The 20,074-nt window shown below is 49.7% G+C and overlaps 1 protein-coding gene across 2 annotated transcripts in view; it reads left to right on the top strand.

Annotated features, from left to right (window-relative positions):
- LOC111153779 (GRAM domain containing 1B) overlaps positions 1-20,074 on the top strand; it is a 170,858-nt gene that overhangs the window by 29,340 nt on the left and 121,444 nt on the right. For both annotated transcript variants that reach the window (XM_022513017.1, XM_022513016.1), the window contains exon 2: positions 8,247-8,324. In XM_022513017.1, the coding sequence (XP_022368725.1) occupies positions 8,247-8,324 (78 nt within the window). The remainder of the gene's footprint in view (positions 1-8,246; positions 8,325-20,074) is intronic.

The raw sequence follows: 20,074 nt of genomic DNA, 5'->3' as shown, positions 1-20,074 counted from the left end.
ATAGGCTGCTCTGGATGACTCAGATGAGTTTGGTCTGGAAACCTCCGTGCTGTCCAGTACAGCTTTCTGTAATGATGGGGATGTTCTGTATCTGCATTATCTAATATGGAAGCAAATGGCCACAGGTAGTTATTGAGTACTTGAAATATAGCTAGATGACTAAGGAACTGAATTTTTAATTGACTTAAATTTAAATAGCCACCCGTGACTAGTGACAGCCCAGTCCCCTGCCCTGCTGTCTTTGGGAGCCATCAGTCTATCTATCGTAACTGAAGGCTTGTGTATGGCTAAGATTCCCCAGAGATGTATTGCGGTGGATTCTTCTGTGGGTCACAGGCCTATCTGAGATTCTGGGGAGAGTTTATAAGTCATCTCCTAGGAATATATACTATTCTTGCGCAGTATTTTGATAAGTAAAGGTTCACGAAACTCAGGTTCCCCTGGCATGAAGCTGGAAGAGGAAGGAACCCAACAGAATGTAAACTTGAGAGTGGAAATCTCGTCTGCTTTGTTTACTACTCTGTACTTGGTATCGAGATGCCCGTTGCCTGGTACATAGTGGGTACTTGGTAATTTATTAAATGGGTGGCTGAAACAGAAGAGTCCACGAAGCTTCCTCAAAGAGAAGAGAAAAAGGCAGGATAAAACCCAAGAACCAGGAGAAGGTGGTGCCATGGAAGGCAGGAAGGGTGAGGTTTGGAGAATGGAAGGAATCATCAATGTCAGACCTGCCTGGGTGGTCAAATGAGAGGAGAACACGACAGCTGTCCTTGACCTCTCAGGAATGGAGGTCCTGGTGGATGAAAGCAAAGAGGGGTGGGGATGGCGTTCCCATGGCAGTGGACTAATTCACGAGTCAGTGAGTGTGGATCCAGTGGGTCTCAATCCTGGTTGCCCACCAGCATCCCTGGGAAGCTTTTACAAAGTCCACATTCCCGGGGGCGGCCTGGCTGGCTCAGTCGGAAGAGCAGGCAACTCATGATCTCAGGGTCATGAGTTCGAGCCCCACGTTGGGTGTAGAGATTACGTAAATAAATAAATAAAAGTAAACTTAAAAAATACAAAATATGCATTCCTGGACAGGTTCAGGCTCTGACATGGCAAGTTTGGGGAAAGGGCCAAGGAATCAGCATAACGAAGCTCCCAGCTCGTGCTGATGCGGCTTTGATGAAAGTTTGGCGTGCACTGAGTCAAGTGGTCTTTTAGTAAAATATGGCCCTGGAGGAAAGGAAGGAAACTTAAAGGGGTTGAGGGAGAGCCTTATTTTTTTGTACGTGTGAAGACAGCCAGGGGCATGTTTAGAGGCCGAAAGAACTCAGTAGGGTAGGATTCACGTGTTGGTACCAAGTTAAAGGATGTTTAGCTCAGTTCTGAATCCCTCAGTCTTTGTCCTGCTCCCCACCCTGCTGCAGGGTTCCGTGGGAGCCGTTCCCCGGGTGCTGTCCTGCTAACTTTGTAGACAAATGATCCGGCTTCACCCGGACAGTGTTGTTTTCTAGGTAGTATCTGAGACTACTCAGGTACGTCGGGTTACGAAGCTGGCTGCCGTTGGCCATGCCCCAAATCACATCTGTTGACTTACTTTCTATTATTAGACTTTCCCGTACTCGTTTGCCAGATGACAGACTATTCTGCGTCCTCAGCTGCTTTGCCACCTGCCTCTCTTCCCCTGTACACCTTTCCTCCTTACGCTGAAACGGTAAATGCCAAAGCCATTTCTTAGGTGGCTGTAATCCAGCATGAACACGCAGCCGCCTTCTCTTCCATCCGTGACCCTGCTTTTTCAGGTCAGCAGCTGTCAGAACTCCCGCAAGTGTCTCTCCTCTGCCTCCCATGCACTGGACATTTCAAAATCTCTATCTGCCAAACTCACTGAAGGTTGGATCCAATCGATGTCCGCCACGAATGGTAGACCCACCAAAGCTACTGGCCGGGACACGTTCTGTGATGATCTCTGCTGTTTCTAGTGCTCACTGCTGTCATTTAAGGTATCAGGTATACCCATGCCTGACACTGAGAAAAGTTAATTTACCCCGTATCATCCTGCTAAGTGGCAGAGTCTGGACTAGGACTTGTGGGGTTCTGACTCTAAATCCTGAGTTCATATACTGTGATGAGATTACTCGCAACATAATCCTCAGCACCGCTCTAGAATTTGGAGGTGGGGGTGGGGCATAGGCTAAAAGAGGGGAAGGGACTTGGCCAAAGTAGAGAGTAGATAAGAAACAAAGCCAGGTTAGTCTGTGTTGTGCCGTTTCTACTGTATCCATGGCCTAAGCTAATTTCTTTCCCCATTTTTATTAATCAAAGATCTGTATCAATCAAAGCCACTCTGAGCCTTTTGAAGCTTCCAGTTATTATAAGTCAACACTCTAGATTGTTCTGGTGACCACCAAAAGCAAAGAAATTCAGTCAGTAGTCTGCACAGCCGTAGTGTGGGTAAATGGACGGTTTCCATTAGGTTCTAGAAATAACAGCTTGCCCATCCCCATACCTGCTTGGAATCCTCTGAATCACTCAACACCCCCTCCCCCCAACCCCCATATGGAGGTTAGGAGGCTGTGACCCCTTTAGTGTTGTCTGAGGGAGAAAGAGCTATTTCTATGTACGAAGCACCCCCTCAGGAAATGTACCAAATGCAGTCTCCCTAGCAGGGAAGCTGTACTTTCCAGAGGACAAAAGGACACCTTTCTGGTGGCTTGTGGGTTCAGCCTGTACTTTCTGAAAGTGTCCCAGGTTGTTGGGGGGGAGGAAGGGCGATCAGGGGAATTATGGGAATTACCAGCCTGGAGCTTCCTGGTCGTAGTCTATGATTTTCTGTCTTTCGAGGTGTGCTTTGGCTCCGATTACAAAGTATTTTTCCCAGCTTGTGCCAGTGTTACTGGTTTAATATGACCTTCGAGGATAAGCTCCCAGTACTCGTTTGCTGGTGGAGAAGAAAACCAGGATTACGGATCTGATTTGCTTCAGCTGGTTTTCCTTCGGAATATTCCAGAATTGAAAGACACTGCTTCCCTACCTTATTTAGTAACACACTCTAGTGTTTCAAATTTTTTTTTTTTTTTTTTGTTTGACAGACAGAGAGATCACAAGTAGGCAGAGAGGCAGGAAGAGAGAGAGAGAGAGGAGGAAGCAGGCTCCCCACTGAGCAGAGAGCCCGATGTGGGGCTCGATCCCAGGATCCTGGGATCATGACCTGAGCCGAAGGCAGAGGCTTTAACCCACTGAGCCACCCAGGCGCCCCTCTAGTGTTTCAAGATTTAATTCATACAGTGATTTTTATGTGAAGCTTGCATTTACAGTAGGAGGGATTTACTTCTTTAGCCATCTTGGGGGGAACAGCGAACAATTGCCTGTACAAAGCCCCTTCCTTGAGGCTTTCAGCAGACTTTCTGTTATCTAGTGCCCAGATCCAAATCCTTGCTCAGAGTTGTTTTTTTTTTCCAAAAGGTTTTTCTAACAGACATTATTATCTGTTAGTGCCCTCTGCTGGACTTCCTCCAAATTCTTCTTGACTTGAAGCTGGAGAGCCCAGAATGGACACCCAGGTCGTCCAAGGTCTTCATGAAAACGGAGTGGTTGGGAGGTGGCCCTTGACCTTCTGGCATTCCATATCCATGAACACCCTAGTCTGGTGTTGCTTTCTTCATGACCTCAGAAGATGGGTAGATGCATTTAGGGAGCAGAACGAGCTTCCTGGGGGGCCTGCATCATTTAAAAAGGCTCATTTAGGGGCGCCTGGGTGGCTCAGTGGGTTAAAGCCTCTGCTTTCGGCTCAGGTCATGATCCCAGTGTCCTGGGATTGAGCCCCGCATCGGGCTCTCTGCTCAGCGGGGAGCCTGCTTCCTCCTCTCTCTCTGCCTGCCTCTCTGCCTACTTGTGATCTCTGTCAAATAAATAAAATCTTTAAAAAAAAAAAAAAAAACTCATTTAAGGGCGCCCGAGTGGCTCAGTCCTTAAGCATCTGCCTTTGGCTCAGGTCATGATCCTGGGATCAAGCCCCCCCATGTCAGGCTGCCTGCTCAGCGGGAAGCCTGCTTCTCCCTCTCCTGCTCCTCCTGCTTGTGTTCCCTCTCTCTGTGTCCCTCTCTGTCAAATAAGTAAATAAAATCTTAAAAAAAAAAAGGAGGAAAAGGCTCATTTAAGAGAAGAGTTAAAAGAGTTGATGTGAGAGGGTGAGCCAGCCCCTGAATCTCTGGAAATTCTGCTCAACAACATTATCTCACGGGAATGGAGTGGAGGAGTGCGTGGGTGGCCATCTCACTCTTTAAGACTGTTGAAAAGCAAGTTCCGAACATGGGAGGACAGGGGACCAGCCCCTTCCCGGGAGCTGTAAGGGAGGGGTTCTGTGTACCCTAGGGCTCTTGCCACCAGGGATTCCTGCCTTTTTTTCTGGTGTCACCTTTCTGGCGTGTTCCCTGCTTGCCCTCAATAGGAGTGTCTGCCCCCCTGCACCTCGTCTGTCTTCTGGTGTTGCGGCTTCGCCTTGTGTGGCCAATACTCGCACCTTCTCTGGGCCTCCTTTATGTCCCCGTCTCCTAGCACAGTGTCTGGTACATAAGTGTTTAGTAAACAGAGCTAAAATAGAATGTCTTTTTTTTTTTTTAAAGATATTATTTGAGATAACAGAGTGAGAGAGAGAGAGAGGGGAGAGTGTGAGCAAGTACATGAGCAGGGGCAGAGGGAGAAGCAGGCTCTGCTGAGCTGAGAGCCCAATGTGGGGCTCGATCCCAGGATCATGACCTGAGCCAAAGGCAGACGCTTAACTGACTGTGCCACCCAGGCACTCCTAGAATGCCTTCTCTTCTCAGTTCTGTCTGTCCTGAATCTCTCTGAATTTCAAGTGTCCGCACTAAAAGCCTTGTTGTCAGGACAGTCTTTCTTCTTTCTCTTACTGGCCTGGTATTTTATGTTTCTGGAACATTTAGTATTTCCTTCTAAGAGTTAGGATTTTCTGCCCTTTTGTTTATTTTTCTTAATCCGGGGGCTAGGGGGGCACGTAGCAGGTAGAGGGAGAAGCAGGCTCCCCGCTGAGCAAGGATCCCAATGCGGGACTCGATGTGAAACTCAATCCAAGGACTTTAGGATCTTGACCTGTACCGAAGGCAGCTGTTTAACTGGCTGAGCACCCCCACCCGGGGCGTCCCTGATTTCCTACTCTTAAATGTAAAATATATTGCCTCTTCCTTTCCAGACTGTAAACACTGTGAGCACAGGATCCTTCCCTGACTCATGTCTTTATGGTCCAGGACCCACAAAATGATGCCTTACACTGAATAAGAGCAAGAATGACAGTAACACACAGCAGTTCATGGGCGGCACACACTGTTCTCCATGCTTCCCATATGTTCATTCTTTAATCTTTGCAACAGCTCTGTAAGGTCAGAACTATCACCACTAACATGGACCTTCCATTTTGTAGGTAAGGAAAATGGCATTAAATCATTTGCTTGGGGTCAGGTCATGCGGGCGCAGAGGAGCCTGGCTTCAGTCCCAGGCAGTGTGTTCTGGAGCCTAGACCTAAAACCGTTGCCTGATGCCGCCTCCCGCTGGTACATGTGCCCACGGACCGCATTACATAAATATTTGTCAAGTGCATGCAGGTTAATGTTTCTTGGTGATTTAGAACCAAGAAACCGTCTGGAGGAGATCCATTGGCGCTTTCATCTCCACCATCTAAACTGCTTCCTGAGCAAGGGGCAGGCCAAAAGGGGGCACCAGAAGGTTGCTTCTAGTTTGGGTTTTGGAAGTGAGGGAATGGCTTCGGTTCTGGTTTGGAAGTCAGCAGTGCCACCTAGTGGGACAGCTTGTGAACAGCCACTCAGAATTTTTCTGAAACCCTGGTACATCGTCATTTAATTCTGGGAGTCCCTTGATTAGCTTAAAGTTTTGATTGCCAGAGAGAGGGTAGGGTGAGAAGGGAGGAGCCAGGAGGAATGGAGTCAAACCAAGTCTCTTCTTTGAAGAGGCTGTAATGCTGATCTTGGGCCTCTGGGTTGGTTGACTGCCGTTGGCTGTTCCACTCCGCCTTGCACGCGCTGCTGGTGGTGTAGAGCGGCTTTCCTCTCGTAATGCTTGCCCGGTCTGCTTTGGAATTTGAGTTCCAATCAGCTGTGGGTGGCCTTACCCTAGTGCCACACGTATCCCAGGTTCTGTAGGAGACTCCGTGCCCGATGCATTATAACAAGTTAGTCCCGGTGTAAGAAATCCCATGGGTCAGCAACACCGTGGCACAATTTTGTGAGGAGCAGTTTTGTTTTGTTTTAAGATATTATTTATTTATTTGACAGAGAGATCATAAGTAGGCAGAGAGGTAGTCAGAGAGAGGGGGATGCAGGCTCCCTGCTAAGCAGAGAACCAGATGTGGGGCTCGATCCCAGGACCCCGAGATCATGACCTGAGCCGAAGGCAGAAGCCTAACCCACTGAGCCATCCGGGCACGCCTGAGGAGGAGTTTTTAATGGGTGAGTCTTTGAGACCTCACGAAGGGGAGGAAAAAGGAGGAGGAACCACTCCACGGGGAACAAGTAGGAACAAAAGTGGTCTGTGTTGAGTAAATGAAAGAGAAAGGATTTGTGTACACACTTGGGTTCTGCCAGGCAGTTGGAGGCTGTCTGTGTTTGGTGCTCTTCTGATTTCCGGTGTATGTATGTGCTTGAAAATTTGGTACAGGTTGCTTCTAAGTTCGTTTACTTCTTGCTGAAAGAAAAGAGTCTAAGAGCGTAGTGATAAGTATGACCACAAAAAAATCACGTCCCACTTTGGGGGAGAGCGCACAGGGATGGGAGCAAGCTCTCACCCTGCCAGACTGCAGAGTTTCAACCGACCTGGGGGTCTCATCTGAGGAATACAGTCCCTGGAGATGAGGGATTTCTTTTGTGCTGAGCCGTCCATCAGAACAAGGAAACAATTGGGTTCTACTGGAGCCTGGGTTATAGTGACATTTATGGTAATAGCAATTTATTAATAGACTCTCTGCAAAGCAGGGGGTTTGCTAGCTTTTTCTGTAAGGGTGCAGATAATAAATATTTGAGACTGCAAGTCTAATGAAGTCACGACTTGCTTATTCAGCTCTGCCTTAGCTCTTCCTTGACAGGGCAGCCCCAGAGGATATGTAAATGCGTGGGTGTGGCCATGTTCCAATAAAACTTTATTCATGACTCTGAAGTTTGAATTTCCTAACAATTCTCATGTGTCTGTGAGATGTTCTTTTTTTTTTTTTTTTTTTAAGATTTTATTTATTTATTTGACAAAGATCACAAGTAGGCAGAGAGGCAGGCAGAGAGAGAGGAGGAAGGGAGGAAGCAGGCTTCCCGCTGAGCAGAGAGCCCTGATGTGGGGCTTGATCCCAGAACCCTGGGATCATGACCTGAGCCAAAGGCAGAGGCTTAACCCACTGAGCCACCGAGGCGCCCCTGTGAGATGTTATTCTTGTTTTGACTTTTCCCCCTAACCATTTAAAAAAACAAACATCATTCTCAAAGGGCAGTAGAAAGAAACAATGGGCAGCTTCGGGTTTGGCCTGGAGGGCTGGAGTTTATTGACTTCTGATCAGATGCTTGGATTAGTTAATGAATAACAATAAAAATCGTGTGTTTAGTTAGTAGTCATAAGGTGCCTGGACAGCTTTTTTTCCTCTCAAGTAAGATGAAAGAGGGGCGAATTCCACATAACTCCCATGAAAGTGTTTTAAAGAGCAGAGCTCTGCACATTGAAGGCCTAGCTAGAATCATCTCCCCTGCAGGGTGGGTGTTCAGGAGTGGAGGGACTTACCCTGTAATCCCGCCATTATCCTCAACCTTGCTCTGCCTTCCCAGGAGGCAGAGAAGCTGCCTGCTGACCTCTGCCCCCACCAAGTGTTTCTCCCTGCTGCAGTCCCCCCCTCCCCAGTCTGTACCTGCTTCTGGAGTCTCCAGGGACGTTGAAGAAAAATGGGCTTGTTACCCTGCTCTACAGATAAAGAGGCCCAAGTGTAGAAAATGCTGGAGGCATTTGCTCCCCAAGACTGTGTAGACAAGGAAGAACCAGGGAACAGCAGGATCTTCCTCTTAGGCCTCAGATGTGATGGGTGGGGTTTGTACCAAATTGTGTCATTCCACCCGCCTCTGGCCTGTCAGTACATCTTGCTTAAAGTAACATGGGGGAACTTGTATCTTTGAAATTTTGTAACGTGGTTTCTTTGTCTAGATGACCTCCCCCAGTGTTGAGAAAGAAGGTAACGGTTCCTATCCTGTGTCTGTCTTCAGCAGCCAACAGAGCAGCCTGCAGAGCAGCCACGACGATGATTCCAGCAGGTTCCTGAGTCCCAGAGTGCGGGAGGAAAGGTAAGGCCAAGGGTGGAGAGAGGGGATGGGCTGAAACGTGGGAGTACAGTCGCCCTCCAGGCACTGGGGGAGAACCGTGGGCGAGGGGAGGAGGGAAGAGGGAGGAAGCTGCCAGACCTCTGTGCTCAGATCAGGCAGAGAGACGGGATGTTCGCCCAGGAAGTGAGAGGGGGCCGCGCAGACCGACGGCTTCTAAAGGCTTCTGCTGTTCAGCTGGGAGCAAGGTCAGCCCGTGGCGAACCCCAGATCCTGGGAAGACGCGCCAGCGGGCTTGGCTTGAGGCGCGTATTAGTGGCTGCGTGCAGTGTGGACAGGTCCGATGTGTGACAGCGGGTGACAGTGGAATAGCAGGATGGAGGTGGACTGTGGGCGTTAGAGGTCAAGGAGGGTGGACAGGCGAGGGGCAGTGAGTGTGAGGCCCCGAAGTGCTGGCTGGAGGGTTCGCGGTGCAACGAAGTTAAACGCTCAGGATGTGAGGACCAGACTCTGCTCCGTGGAGGGCCTGCGCGGTGGACGGAGGGGTCTGTTGTGGCAGGTGAGGCTTCGGTGCCCGCGAAGGGTGACTGGCCTGATGTTAACTAACCAGAAAGAGGTCTTCGTCGGGACGCCACAGGGCTCTGCATTTGGTTGTTCTCTGTCTACTGCTTTTGTCAATGCACTGGATGAGGAAGGAGAACGTACCTCTACATCCTTTATCAGACTTAGGGCAGACACTGAGCGGGGATCGAGAGAGAAGACTGAGGCCGACCGACTCAGGATTGAGTATTTCAGATGGAACAATGGGTGCAGACGACAATTTTTTTTTTAAAGGAAAGGTGCTAATATATTTAGTACTTAAAAATCTATATTAGAATAGTTTCTTTTTTAAATTTTATTTGTTTATTTGGTAGAGCACAGGCAGGGGGAGCGGGACAAGGAGAAGCAGGCTCCCCACTCTGAGCAGCGAGTCTGATGCGGGGCTCGATCCCAGGACCCTGAGATCATGACCTGAGCTGAAGGCAGAGGCTTCACCCACTGAGCTCACCCAGGTGCCCCCTAGAATAGTTTCTTAAACGTAGGATTTAGGATTATCTTTGAAAGTCCAGATTTGCTCATTAAAAAGAGAAAAAGACCTCACTGGTCTGTACTACTTGGATTATAACTGGTGTATCATGTCCAGTTCTTTGGAAGTAGATACTGATAAATGAAGAGTCCAGAAGGAATGGTCGGGATGATAATGTATTATAAGGACCGGTAGAAGGGAGAGTGGCTTAGCCTGGAAAGCAGAAAGTTCATGATGAGTAGAACACCGCTCTTAAAGTACCTGAAAATCTTAAGACATAGAGCGAGAGGCGGAGAGATCCTAGTGAGAAGGATTCCATCTCAGGATAAGGACGAACGCTGTGATGACAGTGTATCCCTTGGGTTCCAGCAAAAGCTGCATGGTGTGTCATAAGGGGAGCCCCTCTGGCCAAGAGCGTGGGGCTTGGGGAATCCTTGTACTTATCTCTTTACATTATAAAGTTGTGTAGTTCTTGGGGTGCCTGGGTGGCTTAGTTGTTAAGCATCTGCCTTCGGCTCAGGTCATGATCCCGGGGTCCTGGGATCGAACCCCACATTGGGCTCCCTGCTCCACGGGGAGCCTGCTTCTCCCTCTCCCACTCCCTCTGTTGTGTTCCCTCTCTCACTGTCTCTCTCTCTCTGTCAAATAAATAAATAAAATCTTTTTAAAAAGTTGTGTAGTTCTACCCCAGTTCTCAAGTATCAGTCCAGCTTATCAACTCAAACAGAGCAGATAGAAGGCAAAGGGCCACCAGGGGCAAAGACTAATCATTCTTGTCAAGATGCTTAATCAGTGACGATCCCATGGCAGTTCAGTCTGTCTCTTGAGTGGCCTACCCTCCCTTTCCATTGCTTTTTTGGAATTCATCCACCATACTCACAAAATTAGCAGGGCCCCATGAGTTCCCTTGGCCCAGCTCCCTTCCCTGTGCTTGGGCGTCAAACATCTCCTGAAGTGTCCTGTCCATTTCTGGTCATAGTGTCTTCAGTTGGTCCAGTTGGTCCTTGTACAGCAGCATTCTGACTGGTAGCTCCTCGACTCCTTTTATCTCGGCTGCTTGGGGGCCTTCCTCGGAGAGAGGGAACAGGTGGTGAGTTGTAGACTCTACATTTTTTCCCAAGGCAACTTCAGCTCTTCCTCTAGGACATGACTGCTTGCCAACTAGAGAGAGCCCTGCCTTTTGTTTGCTCTTTGGGATTGTATATTGCCATAAATTCTGTTCTAGCTCCTTCTCTGCCCCCTTCCTCAACCAAATGCAATGTTACAGCAGGTCTCCAGTCCGAACCTCTGCCCAGAAAAGTCCTCTAGATGTCTTCCCTGCTCCTTCCCACTCCCGGCCCCCTGATGGCTCCCTAACTCTTCATGGTGGACAGTGGATATAATTTTGCATCAGCTCACCTTGGACAGTACGGGAAACAAAATCTGACCAGAAGTCTGCTTCCCGTGGTGGTCCCTGCAGACCCTTGCCTCAGAAACTCAAGACTGGAATGCGTTCACCATGGCCATTCTGAATGAAGTCTTTTTTCTCTTCGCATCCAGTTGGTTCTCCTGGAGAGAACAGGTCCTCGGAGTGCTAATTAATCACCAGCCTCGGTTCACAGCAAACCCTCAACACTCTGCCCCTAACCCTTCCTCTAATATGTTTTTACCCAATTAAGAGACTCTCTGGGGCGTTTCGGATGCTGGCCCGTGTTCTCCTGGCCTGGGTCAAGCATGAGATCCAAACTCCGGGGAGATTGTCAGCAGTGGCGAGGGTCTGGCTCCTTGCTCCGGGCCCCCATCTGAGGGATGGTGCGCCCTGCTGGTTGTGGTGGCATTTCCCACAGAGGCGAGGCCTTTGTGTGACCTCCTGTATTCTCGTGACTCCCCTGGGAGGCTGCTGAGCAGGTATTACGGATCGAAAATTGTCAGGTAGGGGGCACCTGGTTGGCTCAGTGGGTTAAAGCCTCTGCCTTCGGCTCAGGTCATGATCTCAGGGTCCTAGGGTTGAGCCCCCACATCGGGCTCTCTGCTCAGCAGGGAGCCTGCTTCGCCCTCTCTCTCTGCCTGCCTCTCTGCCTACTTGTGATCTCTCTCTCTCTCTCCCTGTCAAAAAAAAAAAAAAAAATCTTAGAAAATGGTCAGGTAGGAGGCAGGTAGCCTAGACCCTTTTCTGTGGTTGCCCCTAATTCTCCATACCATGTGGTCAGTTCCAGGATGAGGGACAGTTTCACAGAACAGGCAAAAAAGGAAAAAAAAAATGAACATCGATTACTTCTGTCTTAAAGATAAAAATTCTAATCCTTCAGTGTAAAGTACACTTTCAGCTGTTAAGTAAGACACCGATTTTTCTTTTTCTTGTACAAGGTTCAGAATAGATGGGATATTTAGAGGCAAACTAGGGCCCATCTGGTAGTTTAACAAATGTCCACCTGATGGCAAAGGAGGAGATGCCACAATAGGGCATCCAAACCCAAGGGCTTCTGAGAGTTTTCCTCCTCATTCACATCAGTGTTGATTCCTGAAGGAGAAAGCCTTTGGGTCTGTAATAGGGGCAGGTCGGTGGGAGGGTGCAGGGAAGCAATCATTTCCTGGGCAGGTGTGCATCAAGAAGAGTTGATTTCAGGAAGAAATTCAGAAATGAGGACTGTCTCAGAGACAGGAACTCAGGTTTCCAGTAGAAAGAATAGACCCATCTTCTCCAAAGTCTGTATTTGTGTGTGTGTGTGTGTGTGTGTGTGTGTGTGTAATCAAATGTGGGATAGTAAATCTGTATTCATGCTTCTAGGTGAAGCCAGGGATACCCTTAAAAAACACTAGCTCCCAGGTTCAGCCCAAACCGGACCAACTGTCAGGGTTTCTCACATTGCCAGATCTTTATTTCGTACATTCATGTGATGGTAGGAACTGTCAAAGCCAGAGCTGTAGAAAAAGGATCTGTTTCACTGAGGATGGTTTATATACACAATGTTAGTTTCAATAGAACTCGGTCCTGGTTGACCAGGAAGCCTTTCCGCGTAGGAGGATGGAGCCCTGGGCAGGGCTGGGATGTAACCAAGCACCGAGGCTGGGCTGCCCGGGTTCATGTATCTGTCCCTGCGTGCAGTGTGTGTGCCCCAAACCTTCGCTAAGTGTCTGCAGGATGCTGGGGAGCCTGCTGGAGTCCAGGCTGCAAGATGTGTAGTGGCTCAGGGCGCCTGGGTGGCTCAGTCCATTGAGCGTCTGACTCTTGGTTTCAGGACAGGTCATAATCTCAGGGTCATGAGATCAAACCCTGTGTTGGGCTCCACGCTCATTGGGGAGTCTGCTCCCCACCCCCGCCAGCTCCTGTGCACGTGTGTGCCCTCTCTCTCTTTCTCTAAAACAAATAAATAAATCTTAAAAAAATTAAAAAGATGTCTAGAGGCTCACTGCTGGTGGGCATCATGGTGTTCTAGAAAGAGTGAAATCCCTGAAGTCAAAACGGACTTAGGATTGACTCCCTTCTTCCTTATTACCCGCATCTTTAGAAGCAACTTACTCACCTTTGCTCAGCCTCAGTTTACTCGTTTGTAAAAGTCTTTCCTTGAGAGGAATAAATGAGATAACGTGTAAAGTGCCACCCCGTTCATAGTAGGTGCTTAGTAAGAGATACCTGCTATGACGAGGATGGCATGAGATTTCACTTCCTAATGATCTGTGCTCTGCTGTCCTTGAAGAAGCAAACAGGGGAATTCTAGAATATTGATCGCCCTTAAAATGTCAGATGTGGCCACCAAGGATAAAGAGATGAAGGCATGGGATTTCCCCTTGAGCATTTTCTTGTCTCCTGGTGAGACGTTCCTATAAGTACGCAAATATAATAGAATGTGATAACAGACACGGGATTTCGTATAAAGTAATAAAACTAAAGAATTTGGACGCTAAAGTGCCTAACTGGTATGAATCTTGCATACGCTTTGAAATGTAATCCTCTCAACAACCCTGTCACATAGGGGCTGTTACTATCTTTATGTTAGAGTTTAGGGAATGGAGGCTCAGCGGAGGCCCCAGATTTGTTGCAAAATAGCACAGCCACTGTACTTGGGGTGAGGGCAGGGGAGAGGGAAGAGGGGGCCGGGGAACCCAGAAAGGCTCCACGGAAGGAGTTTTGCTCCACTGAGAGCTGCAGGCTGAGTAGGAGTCTGTCCATGGGCAGCATTCCCAGGCGAGGGAACAAGACGTACATAAGCATGGAGGTGGGAGAAAGGCGTGTTCAGGGACTTCAAATACTTGAGCATCACTGCTGATCATGGCCGATGGTGGGGAGCTGGTGAGTGGCTAGTCCTCATCTTTGCCCAGGTAGGCAGGTACATGCCTCACCACGCTGCAGCCTGCCATGACAGAGTGGGATTCTTTATAGAGGAGGAGAAATGAGGGAGAGATTCTGAGCACGGGGGTTCCTACGTCACCTTACAGAGACTCTTGGGGAGAAAAGTCATTTTGGTCCTACTGGGAGAGATGGATTTAGGGGGCTCATGTTGAAGGCAGATAGGCAATTATTTACCCATCCGGTCCCTATTTAACACATTTAGTGAGCACATACTATATGCTAGCTACTCTTACAGGCGTTGGGGGCTGCAGCCATGAACAGGCTAAGTGTTAGGCTAAGTGTTGTCTCCCCTCTCATGGTGCTTATGTTGTACTGGGTGGAAATAGGTATCAATAAACAAGTGAATAAGCATCCAGCAGTAGCAGTGGTTATAAAGAAAATGGGAAAGGGTGGTACAGTGGACCAGAGTTTTTTGGGGTAACACTAAGGTGGGTGGGAAGGGACAGCTTACTGACCTGGTGACATTTAAGCCAAGATCAGATGAAGGCGTTTCTGAATTAGACTAGCGAGGACAGAAAAGGAGGAACTGGTTGAAGAAGAAATGTGTTAAGTAGGTTTGACAAAGCTTGCCTATAGCTGGGTTGAGGAGGGCACCTGGTGTGAACCTAAGCTCTCTAGCAGGGGCAACAAATAAAATGCAGCACAGGCCAGAGGTTAAATTCCTGCCTGGGCTCTGATGGTGCTTCCAAGTGCATGATGTGTCATCCCGGGCAAACCACTCCACCGCTGTGCCTCAGTCTCCTTATCTATAAAATGGGTATGGTAATGATTCATACCTCATGAGTTACTGGGAGGAGCTTGTGTGTTTGTGTCTATGATAATTAGCATAGCACAGTGCCTGGCACATGGTTCCTATTATATATGTGCTTGCTATTGTTATTAGTATTATATTTATCATTATTAAAACGTTGAGTAAAGTGGGAAGAATTTGAAGAGCAGGGGTGGTGGTGAGTTTAACTTAGACACGTCGAGTGTGTAGGTGGGGAGAGAAACCAGCCAGTTGGCTATACCTGTTTAAAGCTCAGGAGACAGAGCTGATATATTTTTTTAAGATTTTATTTATTTATTTGACAGGCAGAGATCACAAGTAGGCAGAGAGGCAAGCAGAGAGATGGGGGTGGGGGTGGGGAACAGGCTCCCTGCTGAGCAGAGAGCCCGATGCGGGGCTTGATCCCAGGACCCTGAGACCATGACCTGAGCTGAAGGCAGAGGCTTTAACCTACAGAGCCACCCAGGCGCTCCCAGAGCTAATATTTTTTTAAAAAAGATTTTATTTATTTATATGACACAGAGAAAGCACACCTACAGGGGGAACAGCAGGTAGAGGGAGAAGTAGGCTCCCTGCTGAGTAGGGAGCCCAATGTGGAACTCGATCCCAGGACCCTGGGATCATGACCTGAGCTGAAGGCAGACACTTAACCGACTGAGCCACCCAGGCATCCCGAGAGAACTAATATTACTTGTTTGGAAATGAAAATGTAGTCAAGGCAAGAGTCTTAGGGTCAGCAGAGTAAGCAGAAGGCGAAGAAAGAAGGAATCTGCAAAATGTTGCCCACTGCAGCTGGGAAAAGTAGGAGACAGAAATAACAGACTCGGAGCGCCTAGGTGGCTCATCGGGTTAAAGCCTCTGCCTTCAGCTCAGGTCATGATCTCAGGGTTCTGGGATCAAGCCCCGCATTGGGCTCTCTGCTCAGCAGGGAGCCTGCTTCCCCCTCTCTCTCCCTGCCTGCCTCTCTGCCTACTTGTGATCTCTGTCTGTCAAATAAATAAATAAAATCTTAAAAAAAAAAAAAAAAAAAAGAAAGAACAGACTCAAGGCAGAATCAAAGAGGAAAGAGGCAGGTAAGGTAAGCACCATCTTTTTTTTTTTCTTTTTAAAGATTTTATTTATTTATTTGAGAGAGCATGAATGAGAGGGGGAGGGAGAGAATCTGAAGCAGACTCCACGCTCAGAGCTCAATGTGGGGCTCGATCCCACAACCGCAAGACCATGGCCTGAGCCAGAACCAAGCATTGGATGCTCAGCTGACTGTGTCCCCAGGCATGCCCCACGAAATGGGATCTTCTGCAGTGACCGTTCAGAGGTTTCTGGTAACCACAGAGCAGTTTTAGAAGGGTGTAGGTGAAGGGAGGAAGAAGAGAGGGAGCAAGGAGAGTTTATTTTAGGAGTTTTTCCGGGAGGAAGAGATGATACCTAGAGGAGAAGGCAGGGGTGACTGGGGAGAAATTGTTTTAATAGAGGGAGACACAGCCCTTTTTATTTTATTTATTTTATTTTTTAAGATTTTATTTATTTGAAAAGAGACAGAGATCACAAGTCGGCAGAGAGGCAGGCAGAGAGAGAGGAAGGGAAGCAGGTTCCCCACTGAGCAGAGAGCCCAACGCGGGGCTTGATCCCAGGACCCTGAGATCATGACCTGAGCTGAAGGCAGAGGCTTTAACCCACTGAGCCACCCAGGCACCCTGACACAGCCCTTTTTAAATCTGAAGTGGAAACTGGTAGGTCAATGGTGTGAATTTAAACAGAGGATGTGGTTCATTCTTGTGCTCAGTAAACACTTAGCCATTGTGCGTTAGCCACTCACTGAGTTCCCAGTCTCGTTGAAGAGACAGGATGAACAGGACTGAGGGTATGACTTAGAAAGTACAAACCTGGATGTGGGCATTGAAGGAAGGGTTCCAGGAGCTTGCATGTGTCCATGGACCGGACAGAGGATGGAGGGGGCAGGGTGAGGATGGAGGGGTTGAGCTAAGACTGGAAGGGAGGAGGAGTTTGAGGTGAGCAGGAGGCAGATGACACGGGTGGGGTTGGGGGGCATGACAAGGGCTTGAGTCTTTATGTGGAGAGCACCCAGAAGCCACTGCAAGTCTTTTTTTTTTTTTTTTTTTTTTTGTTCTTTAAAGATTTTATTTATTTATTTGACAGATCACAGGTAGGCAGGCAGGCAGAGAGAGAGGGGGAAGCAGGCTCCCCACTGAGCAGAGAGCCCGATGTGGGGCTCGATCCCAGGACCCTGATATCATGACCTGAGCCGAAGGCAGAGGCTTTAACCCACTGAGCCACCCAGGTGCCCCAAGCTACTACGAGTCTTTAAGAAGGGAGCTGACAGCATCAGATTTGCATTCTGAAGATTGCAGTGTGGAGGAAAGGTGGCTGCAGAGGGAGCGAGCACCTGGGGCAGCCCAGAGGCCATTGCTGTAGAGTCCATTTAAAGGATATTGGTGGCTTGGACTTGGCAAGATGGTAGTTGTGGAGGGAAAAAAAAAAAAAAAGAAAGAAAGAAAAGAAAGATAAGAAGTAGATGAATTCAGGATACATTTTAAGGGGATTCAAATGTCCAGGACTTTGTGATGGATTGGATTTAGGGTGTGAGAAGGGAGGTCTTGGGAGTTAGTTCCAGGATTCCGACGTGGTCAGCGGGCTCGTGGCCCCTACGGGAGATAAGGAAGCAAGGTTTCAGAGGAGGCAAGGAAAGATCTCGATCACAGGTGGAAGGATTGGCCTGGACCAGATCCTAATGGAGGTGGATGTAAGTGAGTTCCCACGCCACGTGGCAGGAAGGTGAGGGGGTGAATAGCGGCAGGACCTGTCTTCTCCGCATCGTGGGAAATGAGATGATTTCCTAAGATCAAAGGAGGGGGAATGAGAATTGTGTGAGCTTTGGGTATGGTTAATTTGGGGATTTCTTTTTTATTATTTTTTTTAAATTTTTTAGAAGATTTTATTTATTTATTTATTTATTTGACAGAGAGAGAGAGAGAGAGAGAGAGAGAGATATCACAAGTAGGCAGAGAGGCAGGCAGAGAGAGAAGGGGAAGCAGGCTCCCTGCTGAACAGAGAGCCCAATGCGGGGGCTCGATCCCAGGACCCTGAGATCATGACCTGAGCCGAAGGCAGAGTCCTAACCCACTGAGCCACCCAGATGCCCCAGTTTGGGGATTTCTTGCATCACCTTTTCTCTCACTCGCAGGAAAGGTGTTCCCGTCTTACCTGTCTCCCCGGAACTCACCTCGTTTCTTCCAGGTGCGCTAGGGAGGGCATGTGTTATGGGACCCGTTTTACAGGTGGAGTGCTGGGCTGTGGTTCGTTTGTCCAGCACTTGCCTCGTGGTTTGCGCTGTCCGGTTCACTTCTCTGTCTCCCCCCCGCCGGCCCACGAGACCCCGGAGGACAGAGACCGTATCTCTTCTGTCTGGCACAAAGGAAGCGCTCCACAGATGCTTGTGGAATTCACGAGTGAACAGATGGAGAAACCAAAGTAATGGAATTTGAGGCCAAAGGCCAGGCCTCCGGAATTGCAGGCTCAACTGATTTCAGCTCGGGTCTAGCCACCAGAATGGAGAGCCTCCTGGTAGAAGGAAGGATACTTTCAGTTCTGCTTCTTCTAGCCCAGAAATTGTCCCCAGACAGCCTACTTCCAGAGTGCTCGAGCTCCATCTGCGTGCCCGGCCCCCAAGTTCCCTGCGGCCCAGCGGCCGCTCAGGTGACCTCTGCAGTCTGCTCCCTCAGCACGAGGAAGGAGCCCAGTCCAAACCCTCTGGGAGCGGGGCCCGCCGGCCCTCCCCCTCCAGCTGACATCACAGGCAGGTAGAGCTCCAGCCTCCCTGTCTGAGGACAAAGAGGAGGAGGAAACTCACCAAGTGCCCAGAGCACTGCCAGATGTGGGAAGATGGAGGAGGGCCCTGTTTGGACCTGTGGCTTGGGCCAACACCAGAGGGGATCCTGGTGACACGGAGCCTCGGGCTCTCCTGCCCCGGGCCCTGTGCCTGCCCGGGTCTTGGATCGCCCAGCAGGGCTGGGAGGGCTTGTGGGCAGGTGGTCCGGCCGACAGCTGTCAGAGCTGCAGAGGCCGAGTCCCGTCCAGGTGGCTCTGGAGTGAGCCCCCAGCCCGTAAGGTCCTGGCTGCCATGTGGTGGGCCCTCCCCTGAGCCCAGCATGGTACAGAATCTGCACTCCGAGGCTGTTTCCTGCAGCGCGGCCGTCAAGCAAGCCTGTCACTACCACGTCTCCTCCCTGAGGAAAAAGCTGTCCTTTCTGCGAGCCAAGTAGGTGGCAGGGGACCCCCCCCCTCCGCGAGGGTGAGAGTGTGACCAGTTGGCCCTTGGGCTGGTTGGGGATGACCGGGGGCTCTTCACAGAGGCAGCTTTTGGGGTTGGCTTTCGTGTTTGGGGCTCTGGTAGTTCTTTGCCAGGGGGGACGGGTCCTCAAGAGGGGGGGAGGAGTGATCTGTTGCAAGAGGCCGAAGGCAAAGGATAGAAGGGTGCCGCCAGCTGAGGCTGGGTGGCCCTTCGTCGGAATGGATGGAATGCTTGACTGGGCCTTACTGGGTGTCTGCCCAGGGGTTTAGTGGCTCTCCTGGTTTTTCATAACCGGCCAGGGAGGATTGTCTCTTGTGTGGTAAATTACTTCAGTTGGTAAAGAACTTGGAGGTCGCAAGAGAGAGGTGCTGTGGAGGGTGATGTATTCTAACTGGCGTCTCTGGGGTGCTGATCATTTCCTTCCAGTGACGGAACCTGTGAGGGAGGCATTCGGAGGTGTGGACATCACGGGTTCACTTCTTAGAGGTAGTCACTGGGGCCTCTGCCCCGACCCCAGAGCTGCTCGAGTAGGCAGCCGGGGAGGTCAGAGGATAAGCGGGGTGGGGGGTGCTCCCTCCCAGTGTGGCGCCCCCCTCGCTGGCAGAACCGTGGGCAGGGGCTCCGTGGTGGCCATGCCCCCTTGGCCTCTGCAGCAAGAAGAGGAGAGGAGGTGTCCTAGAGGAGAAAGGCGCTCCAGCCCCCAAGGCCAGAGGGGAAACTCAGAGGCTGACAGCTGTTGGAGAGGGGGGGCATGTAAGCTTATGGGCAGGTTTCTGAGTGTGTTTTTGTGAAGAGGAATATAGCAGTAAGGGGAAGGAAAGATGGACAAGTGGAGGGAGAGTGGTGAGAGACTGAATAGATTTCAGAGGTCAATTGGGGCTGGAGGTGTTGTAGATGACTTGATCTGATTCTCTCTCACACAGGCCCGTGTGCAAACACCCACAGGCATGGCTGCCCATGAGTGCTTAGCCGTCTTTTGATAAGAGTTGTCTCCCCTGGGGTGTTCTCATGGCAGAATTTTGGAGGACAGTGAACAGAGTCTGAGTCCTTACTCTTATGAAGTGACTTCTCAGGTGCCGACCGCCCAGGTTACCTGCACACAGCAGACATCCGACATGCGATGGCCGAATGAGGGATTCCCCCTGAGATGCCCTGTCACTGCTGGTGACAGAGGCCGGCTTCCCTCTGGGGTCCTGTGGAACTCAGGAGCCTGTTGGAGACTCCATGACCTTCGGCGGCTCCCTGGCTCTAGCACTTACTGGCTATGGAGCTCTCACAAAATCATTCTGGCCTCTTTGAA

Source organism: Enhydra lutris, unplaced genomic scaffold (assembly GCF_002288905.1).
Source record: "Enhydra lutris kenyoni isolate GAN:26980312 unplaced genomic scaffold, ASM228890v2 scaffoldscaffold34, whole genome shotgun sequence".
Lineage (NCBI taxonomy): Eukaryota > Metazoa > Chordata > Mammalia > Carnivora > Mustelidae > Enhydra > Enhydra lutris.
The sequence above is the reverse complement of the archived record's forward strand: the minus strand, read 5'-3'. Positions and strand labels throughout refer to the sequence as shown.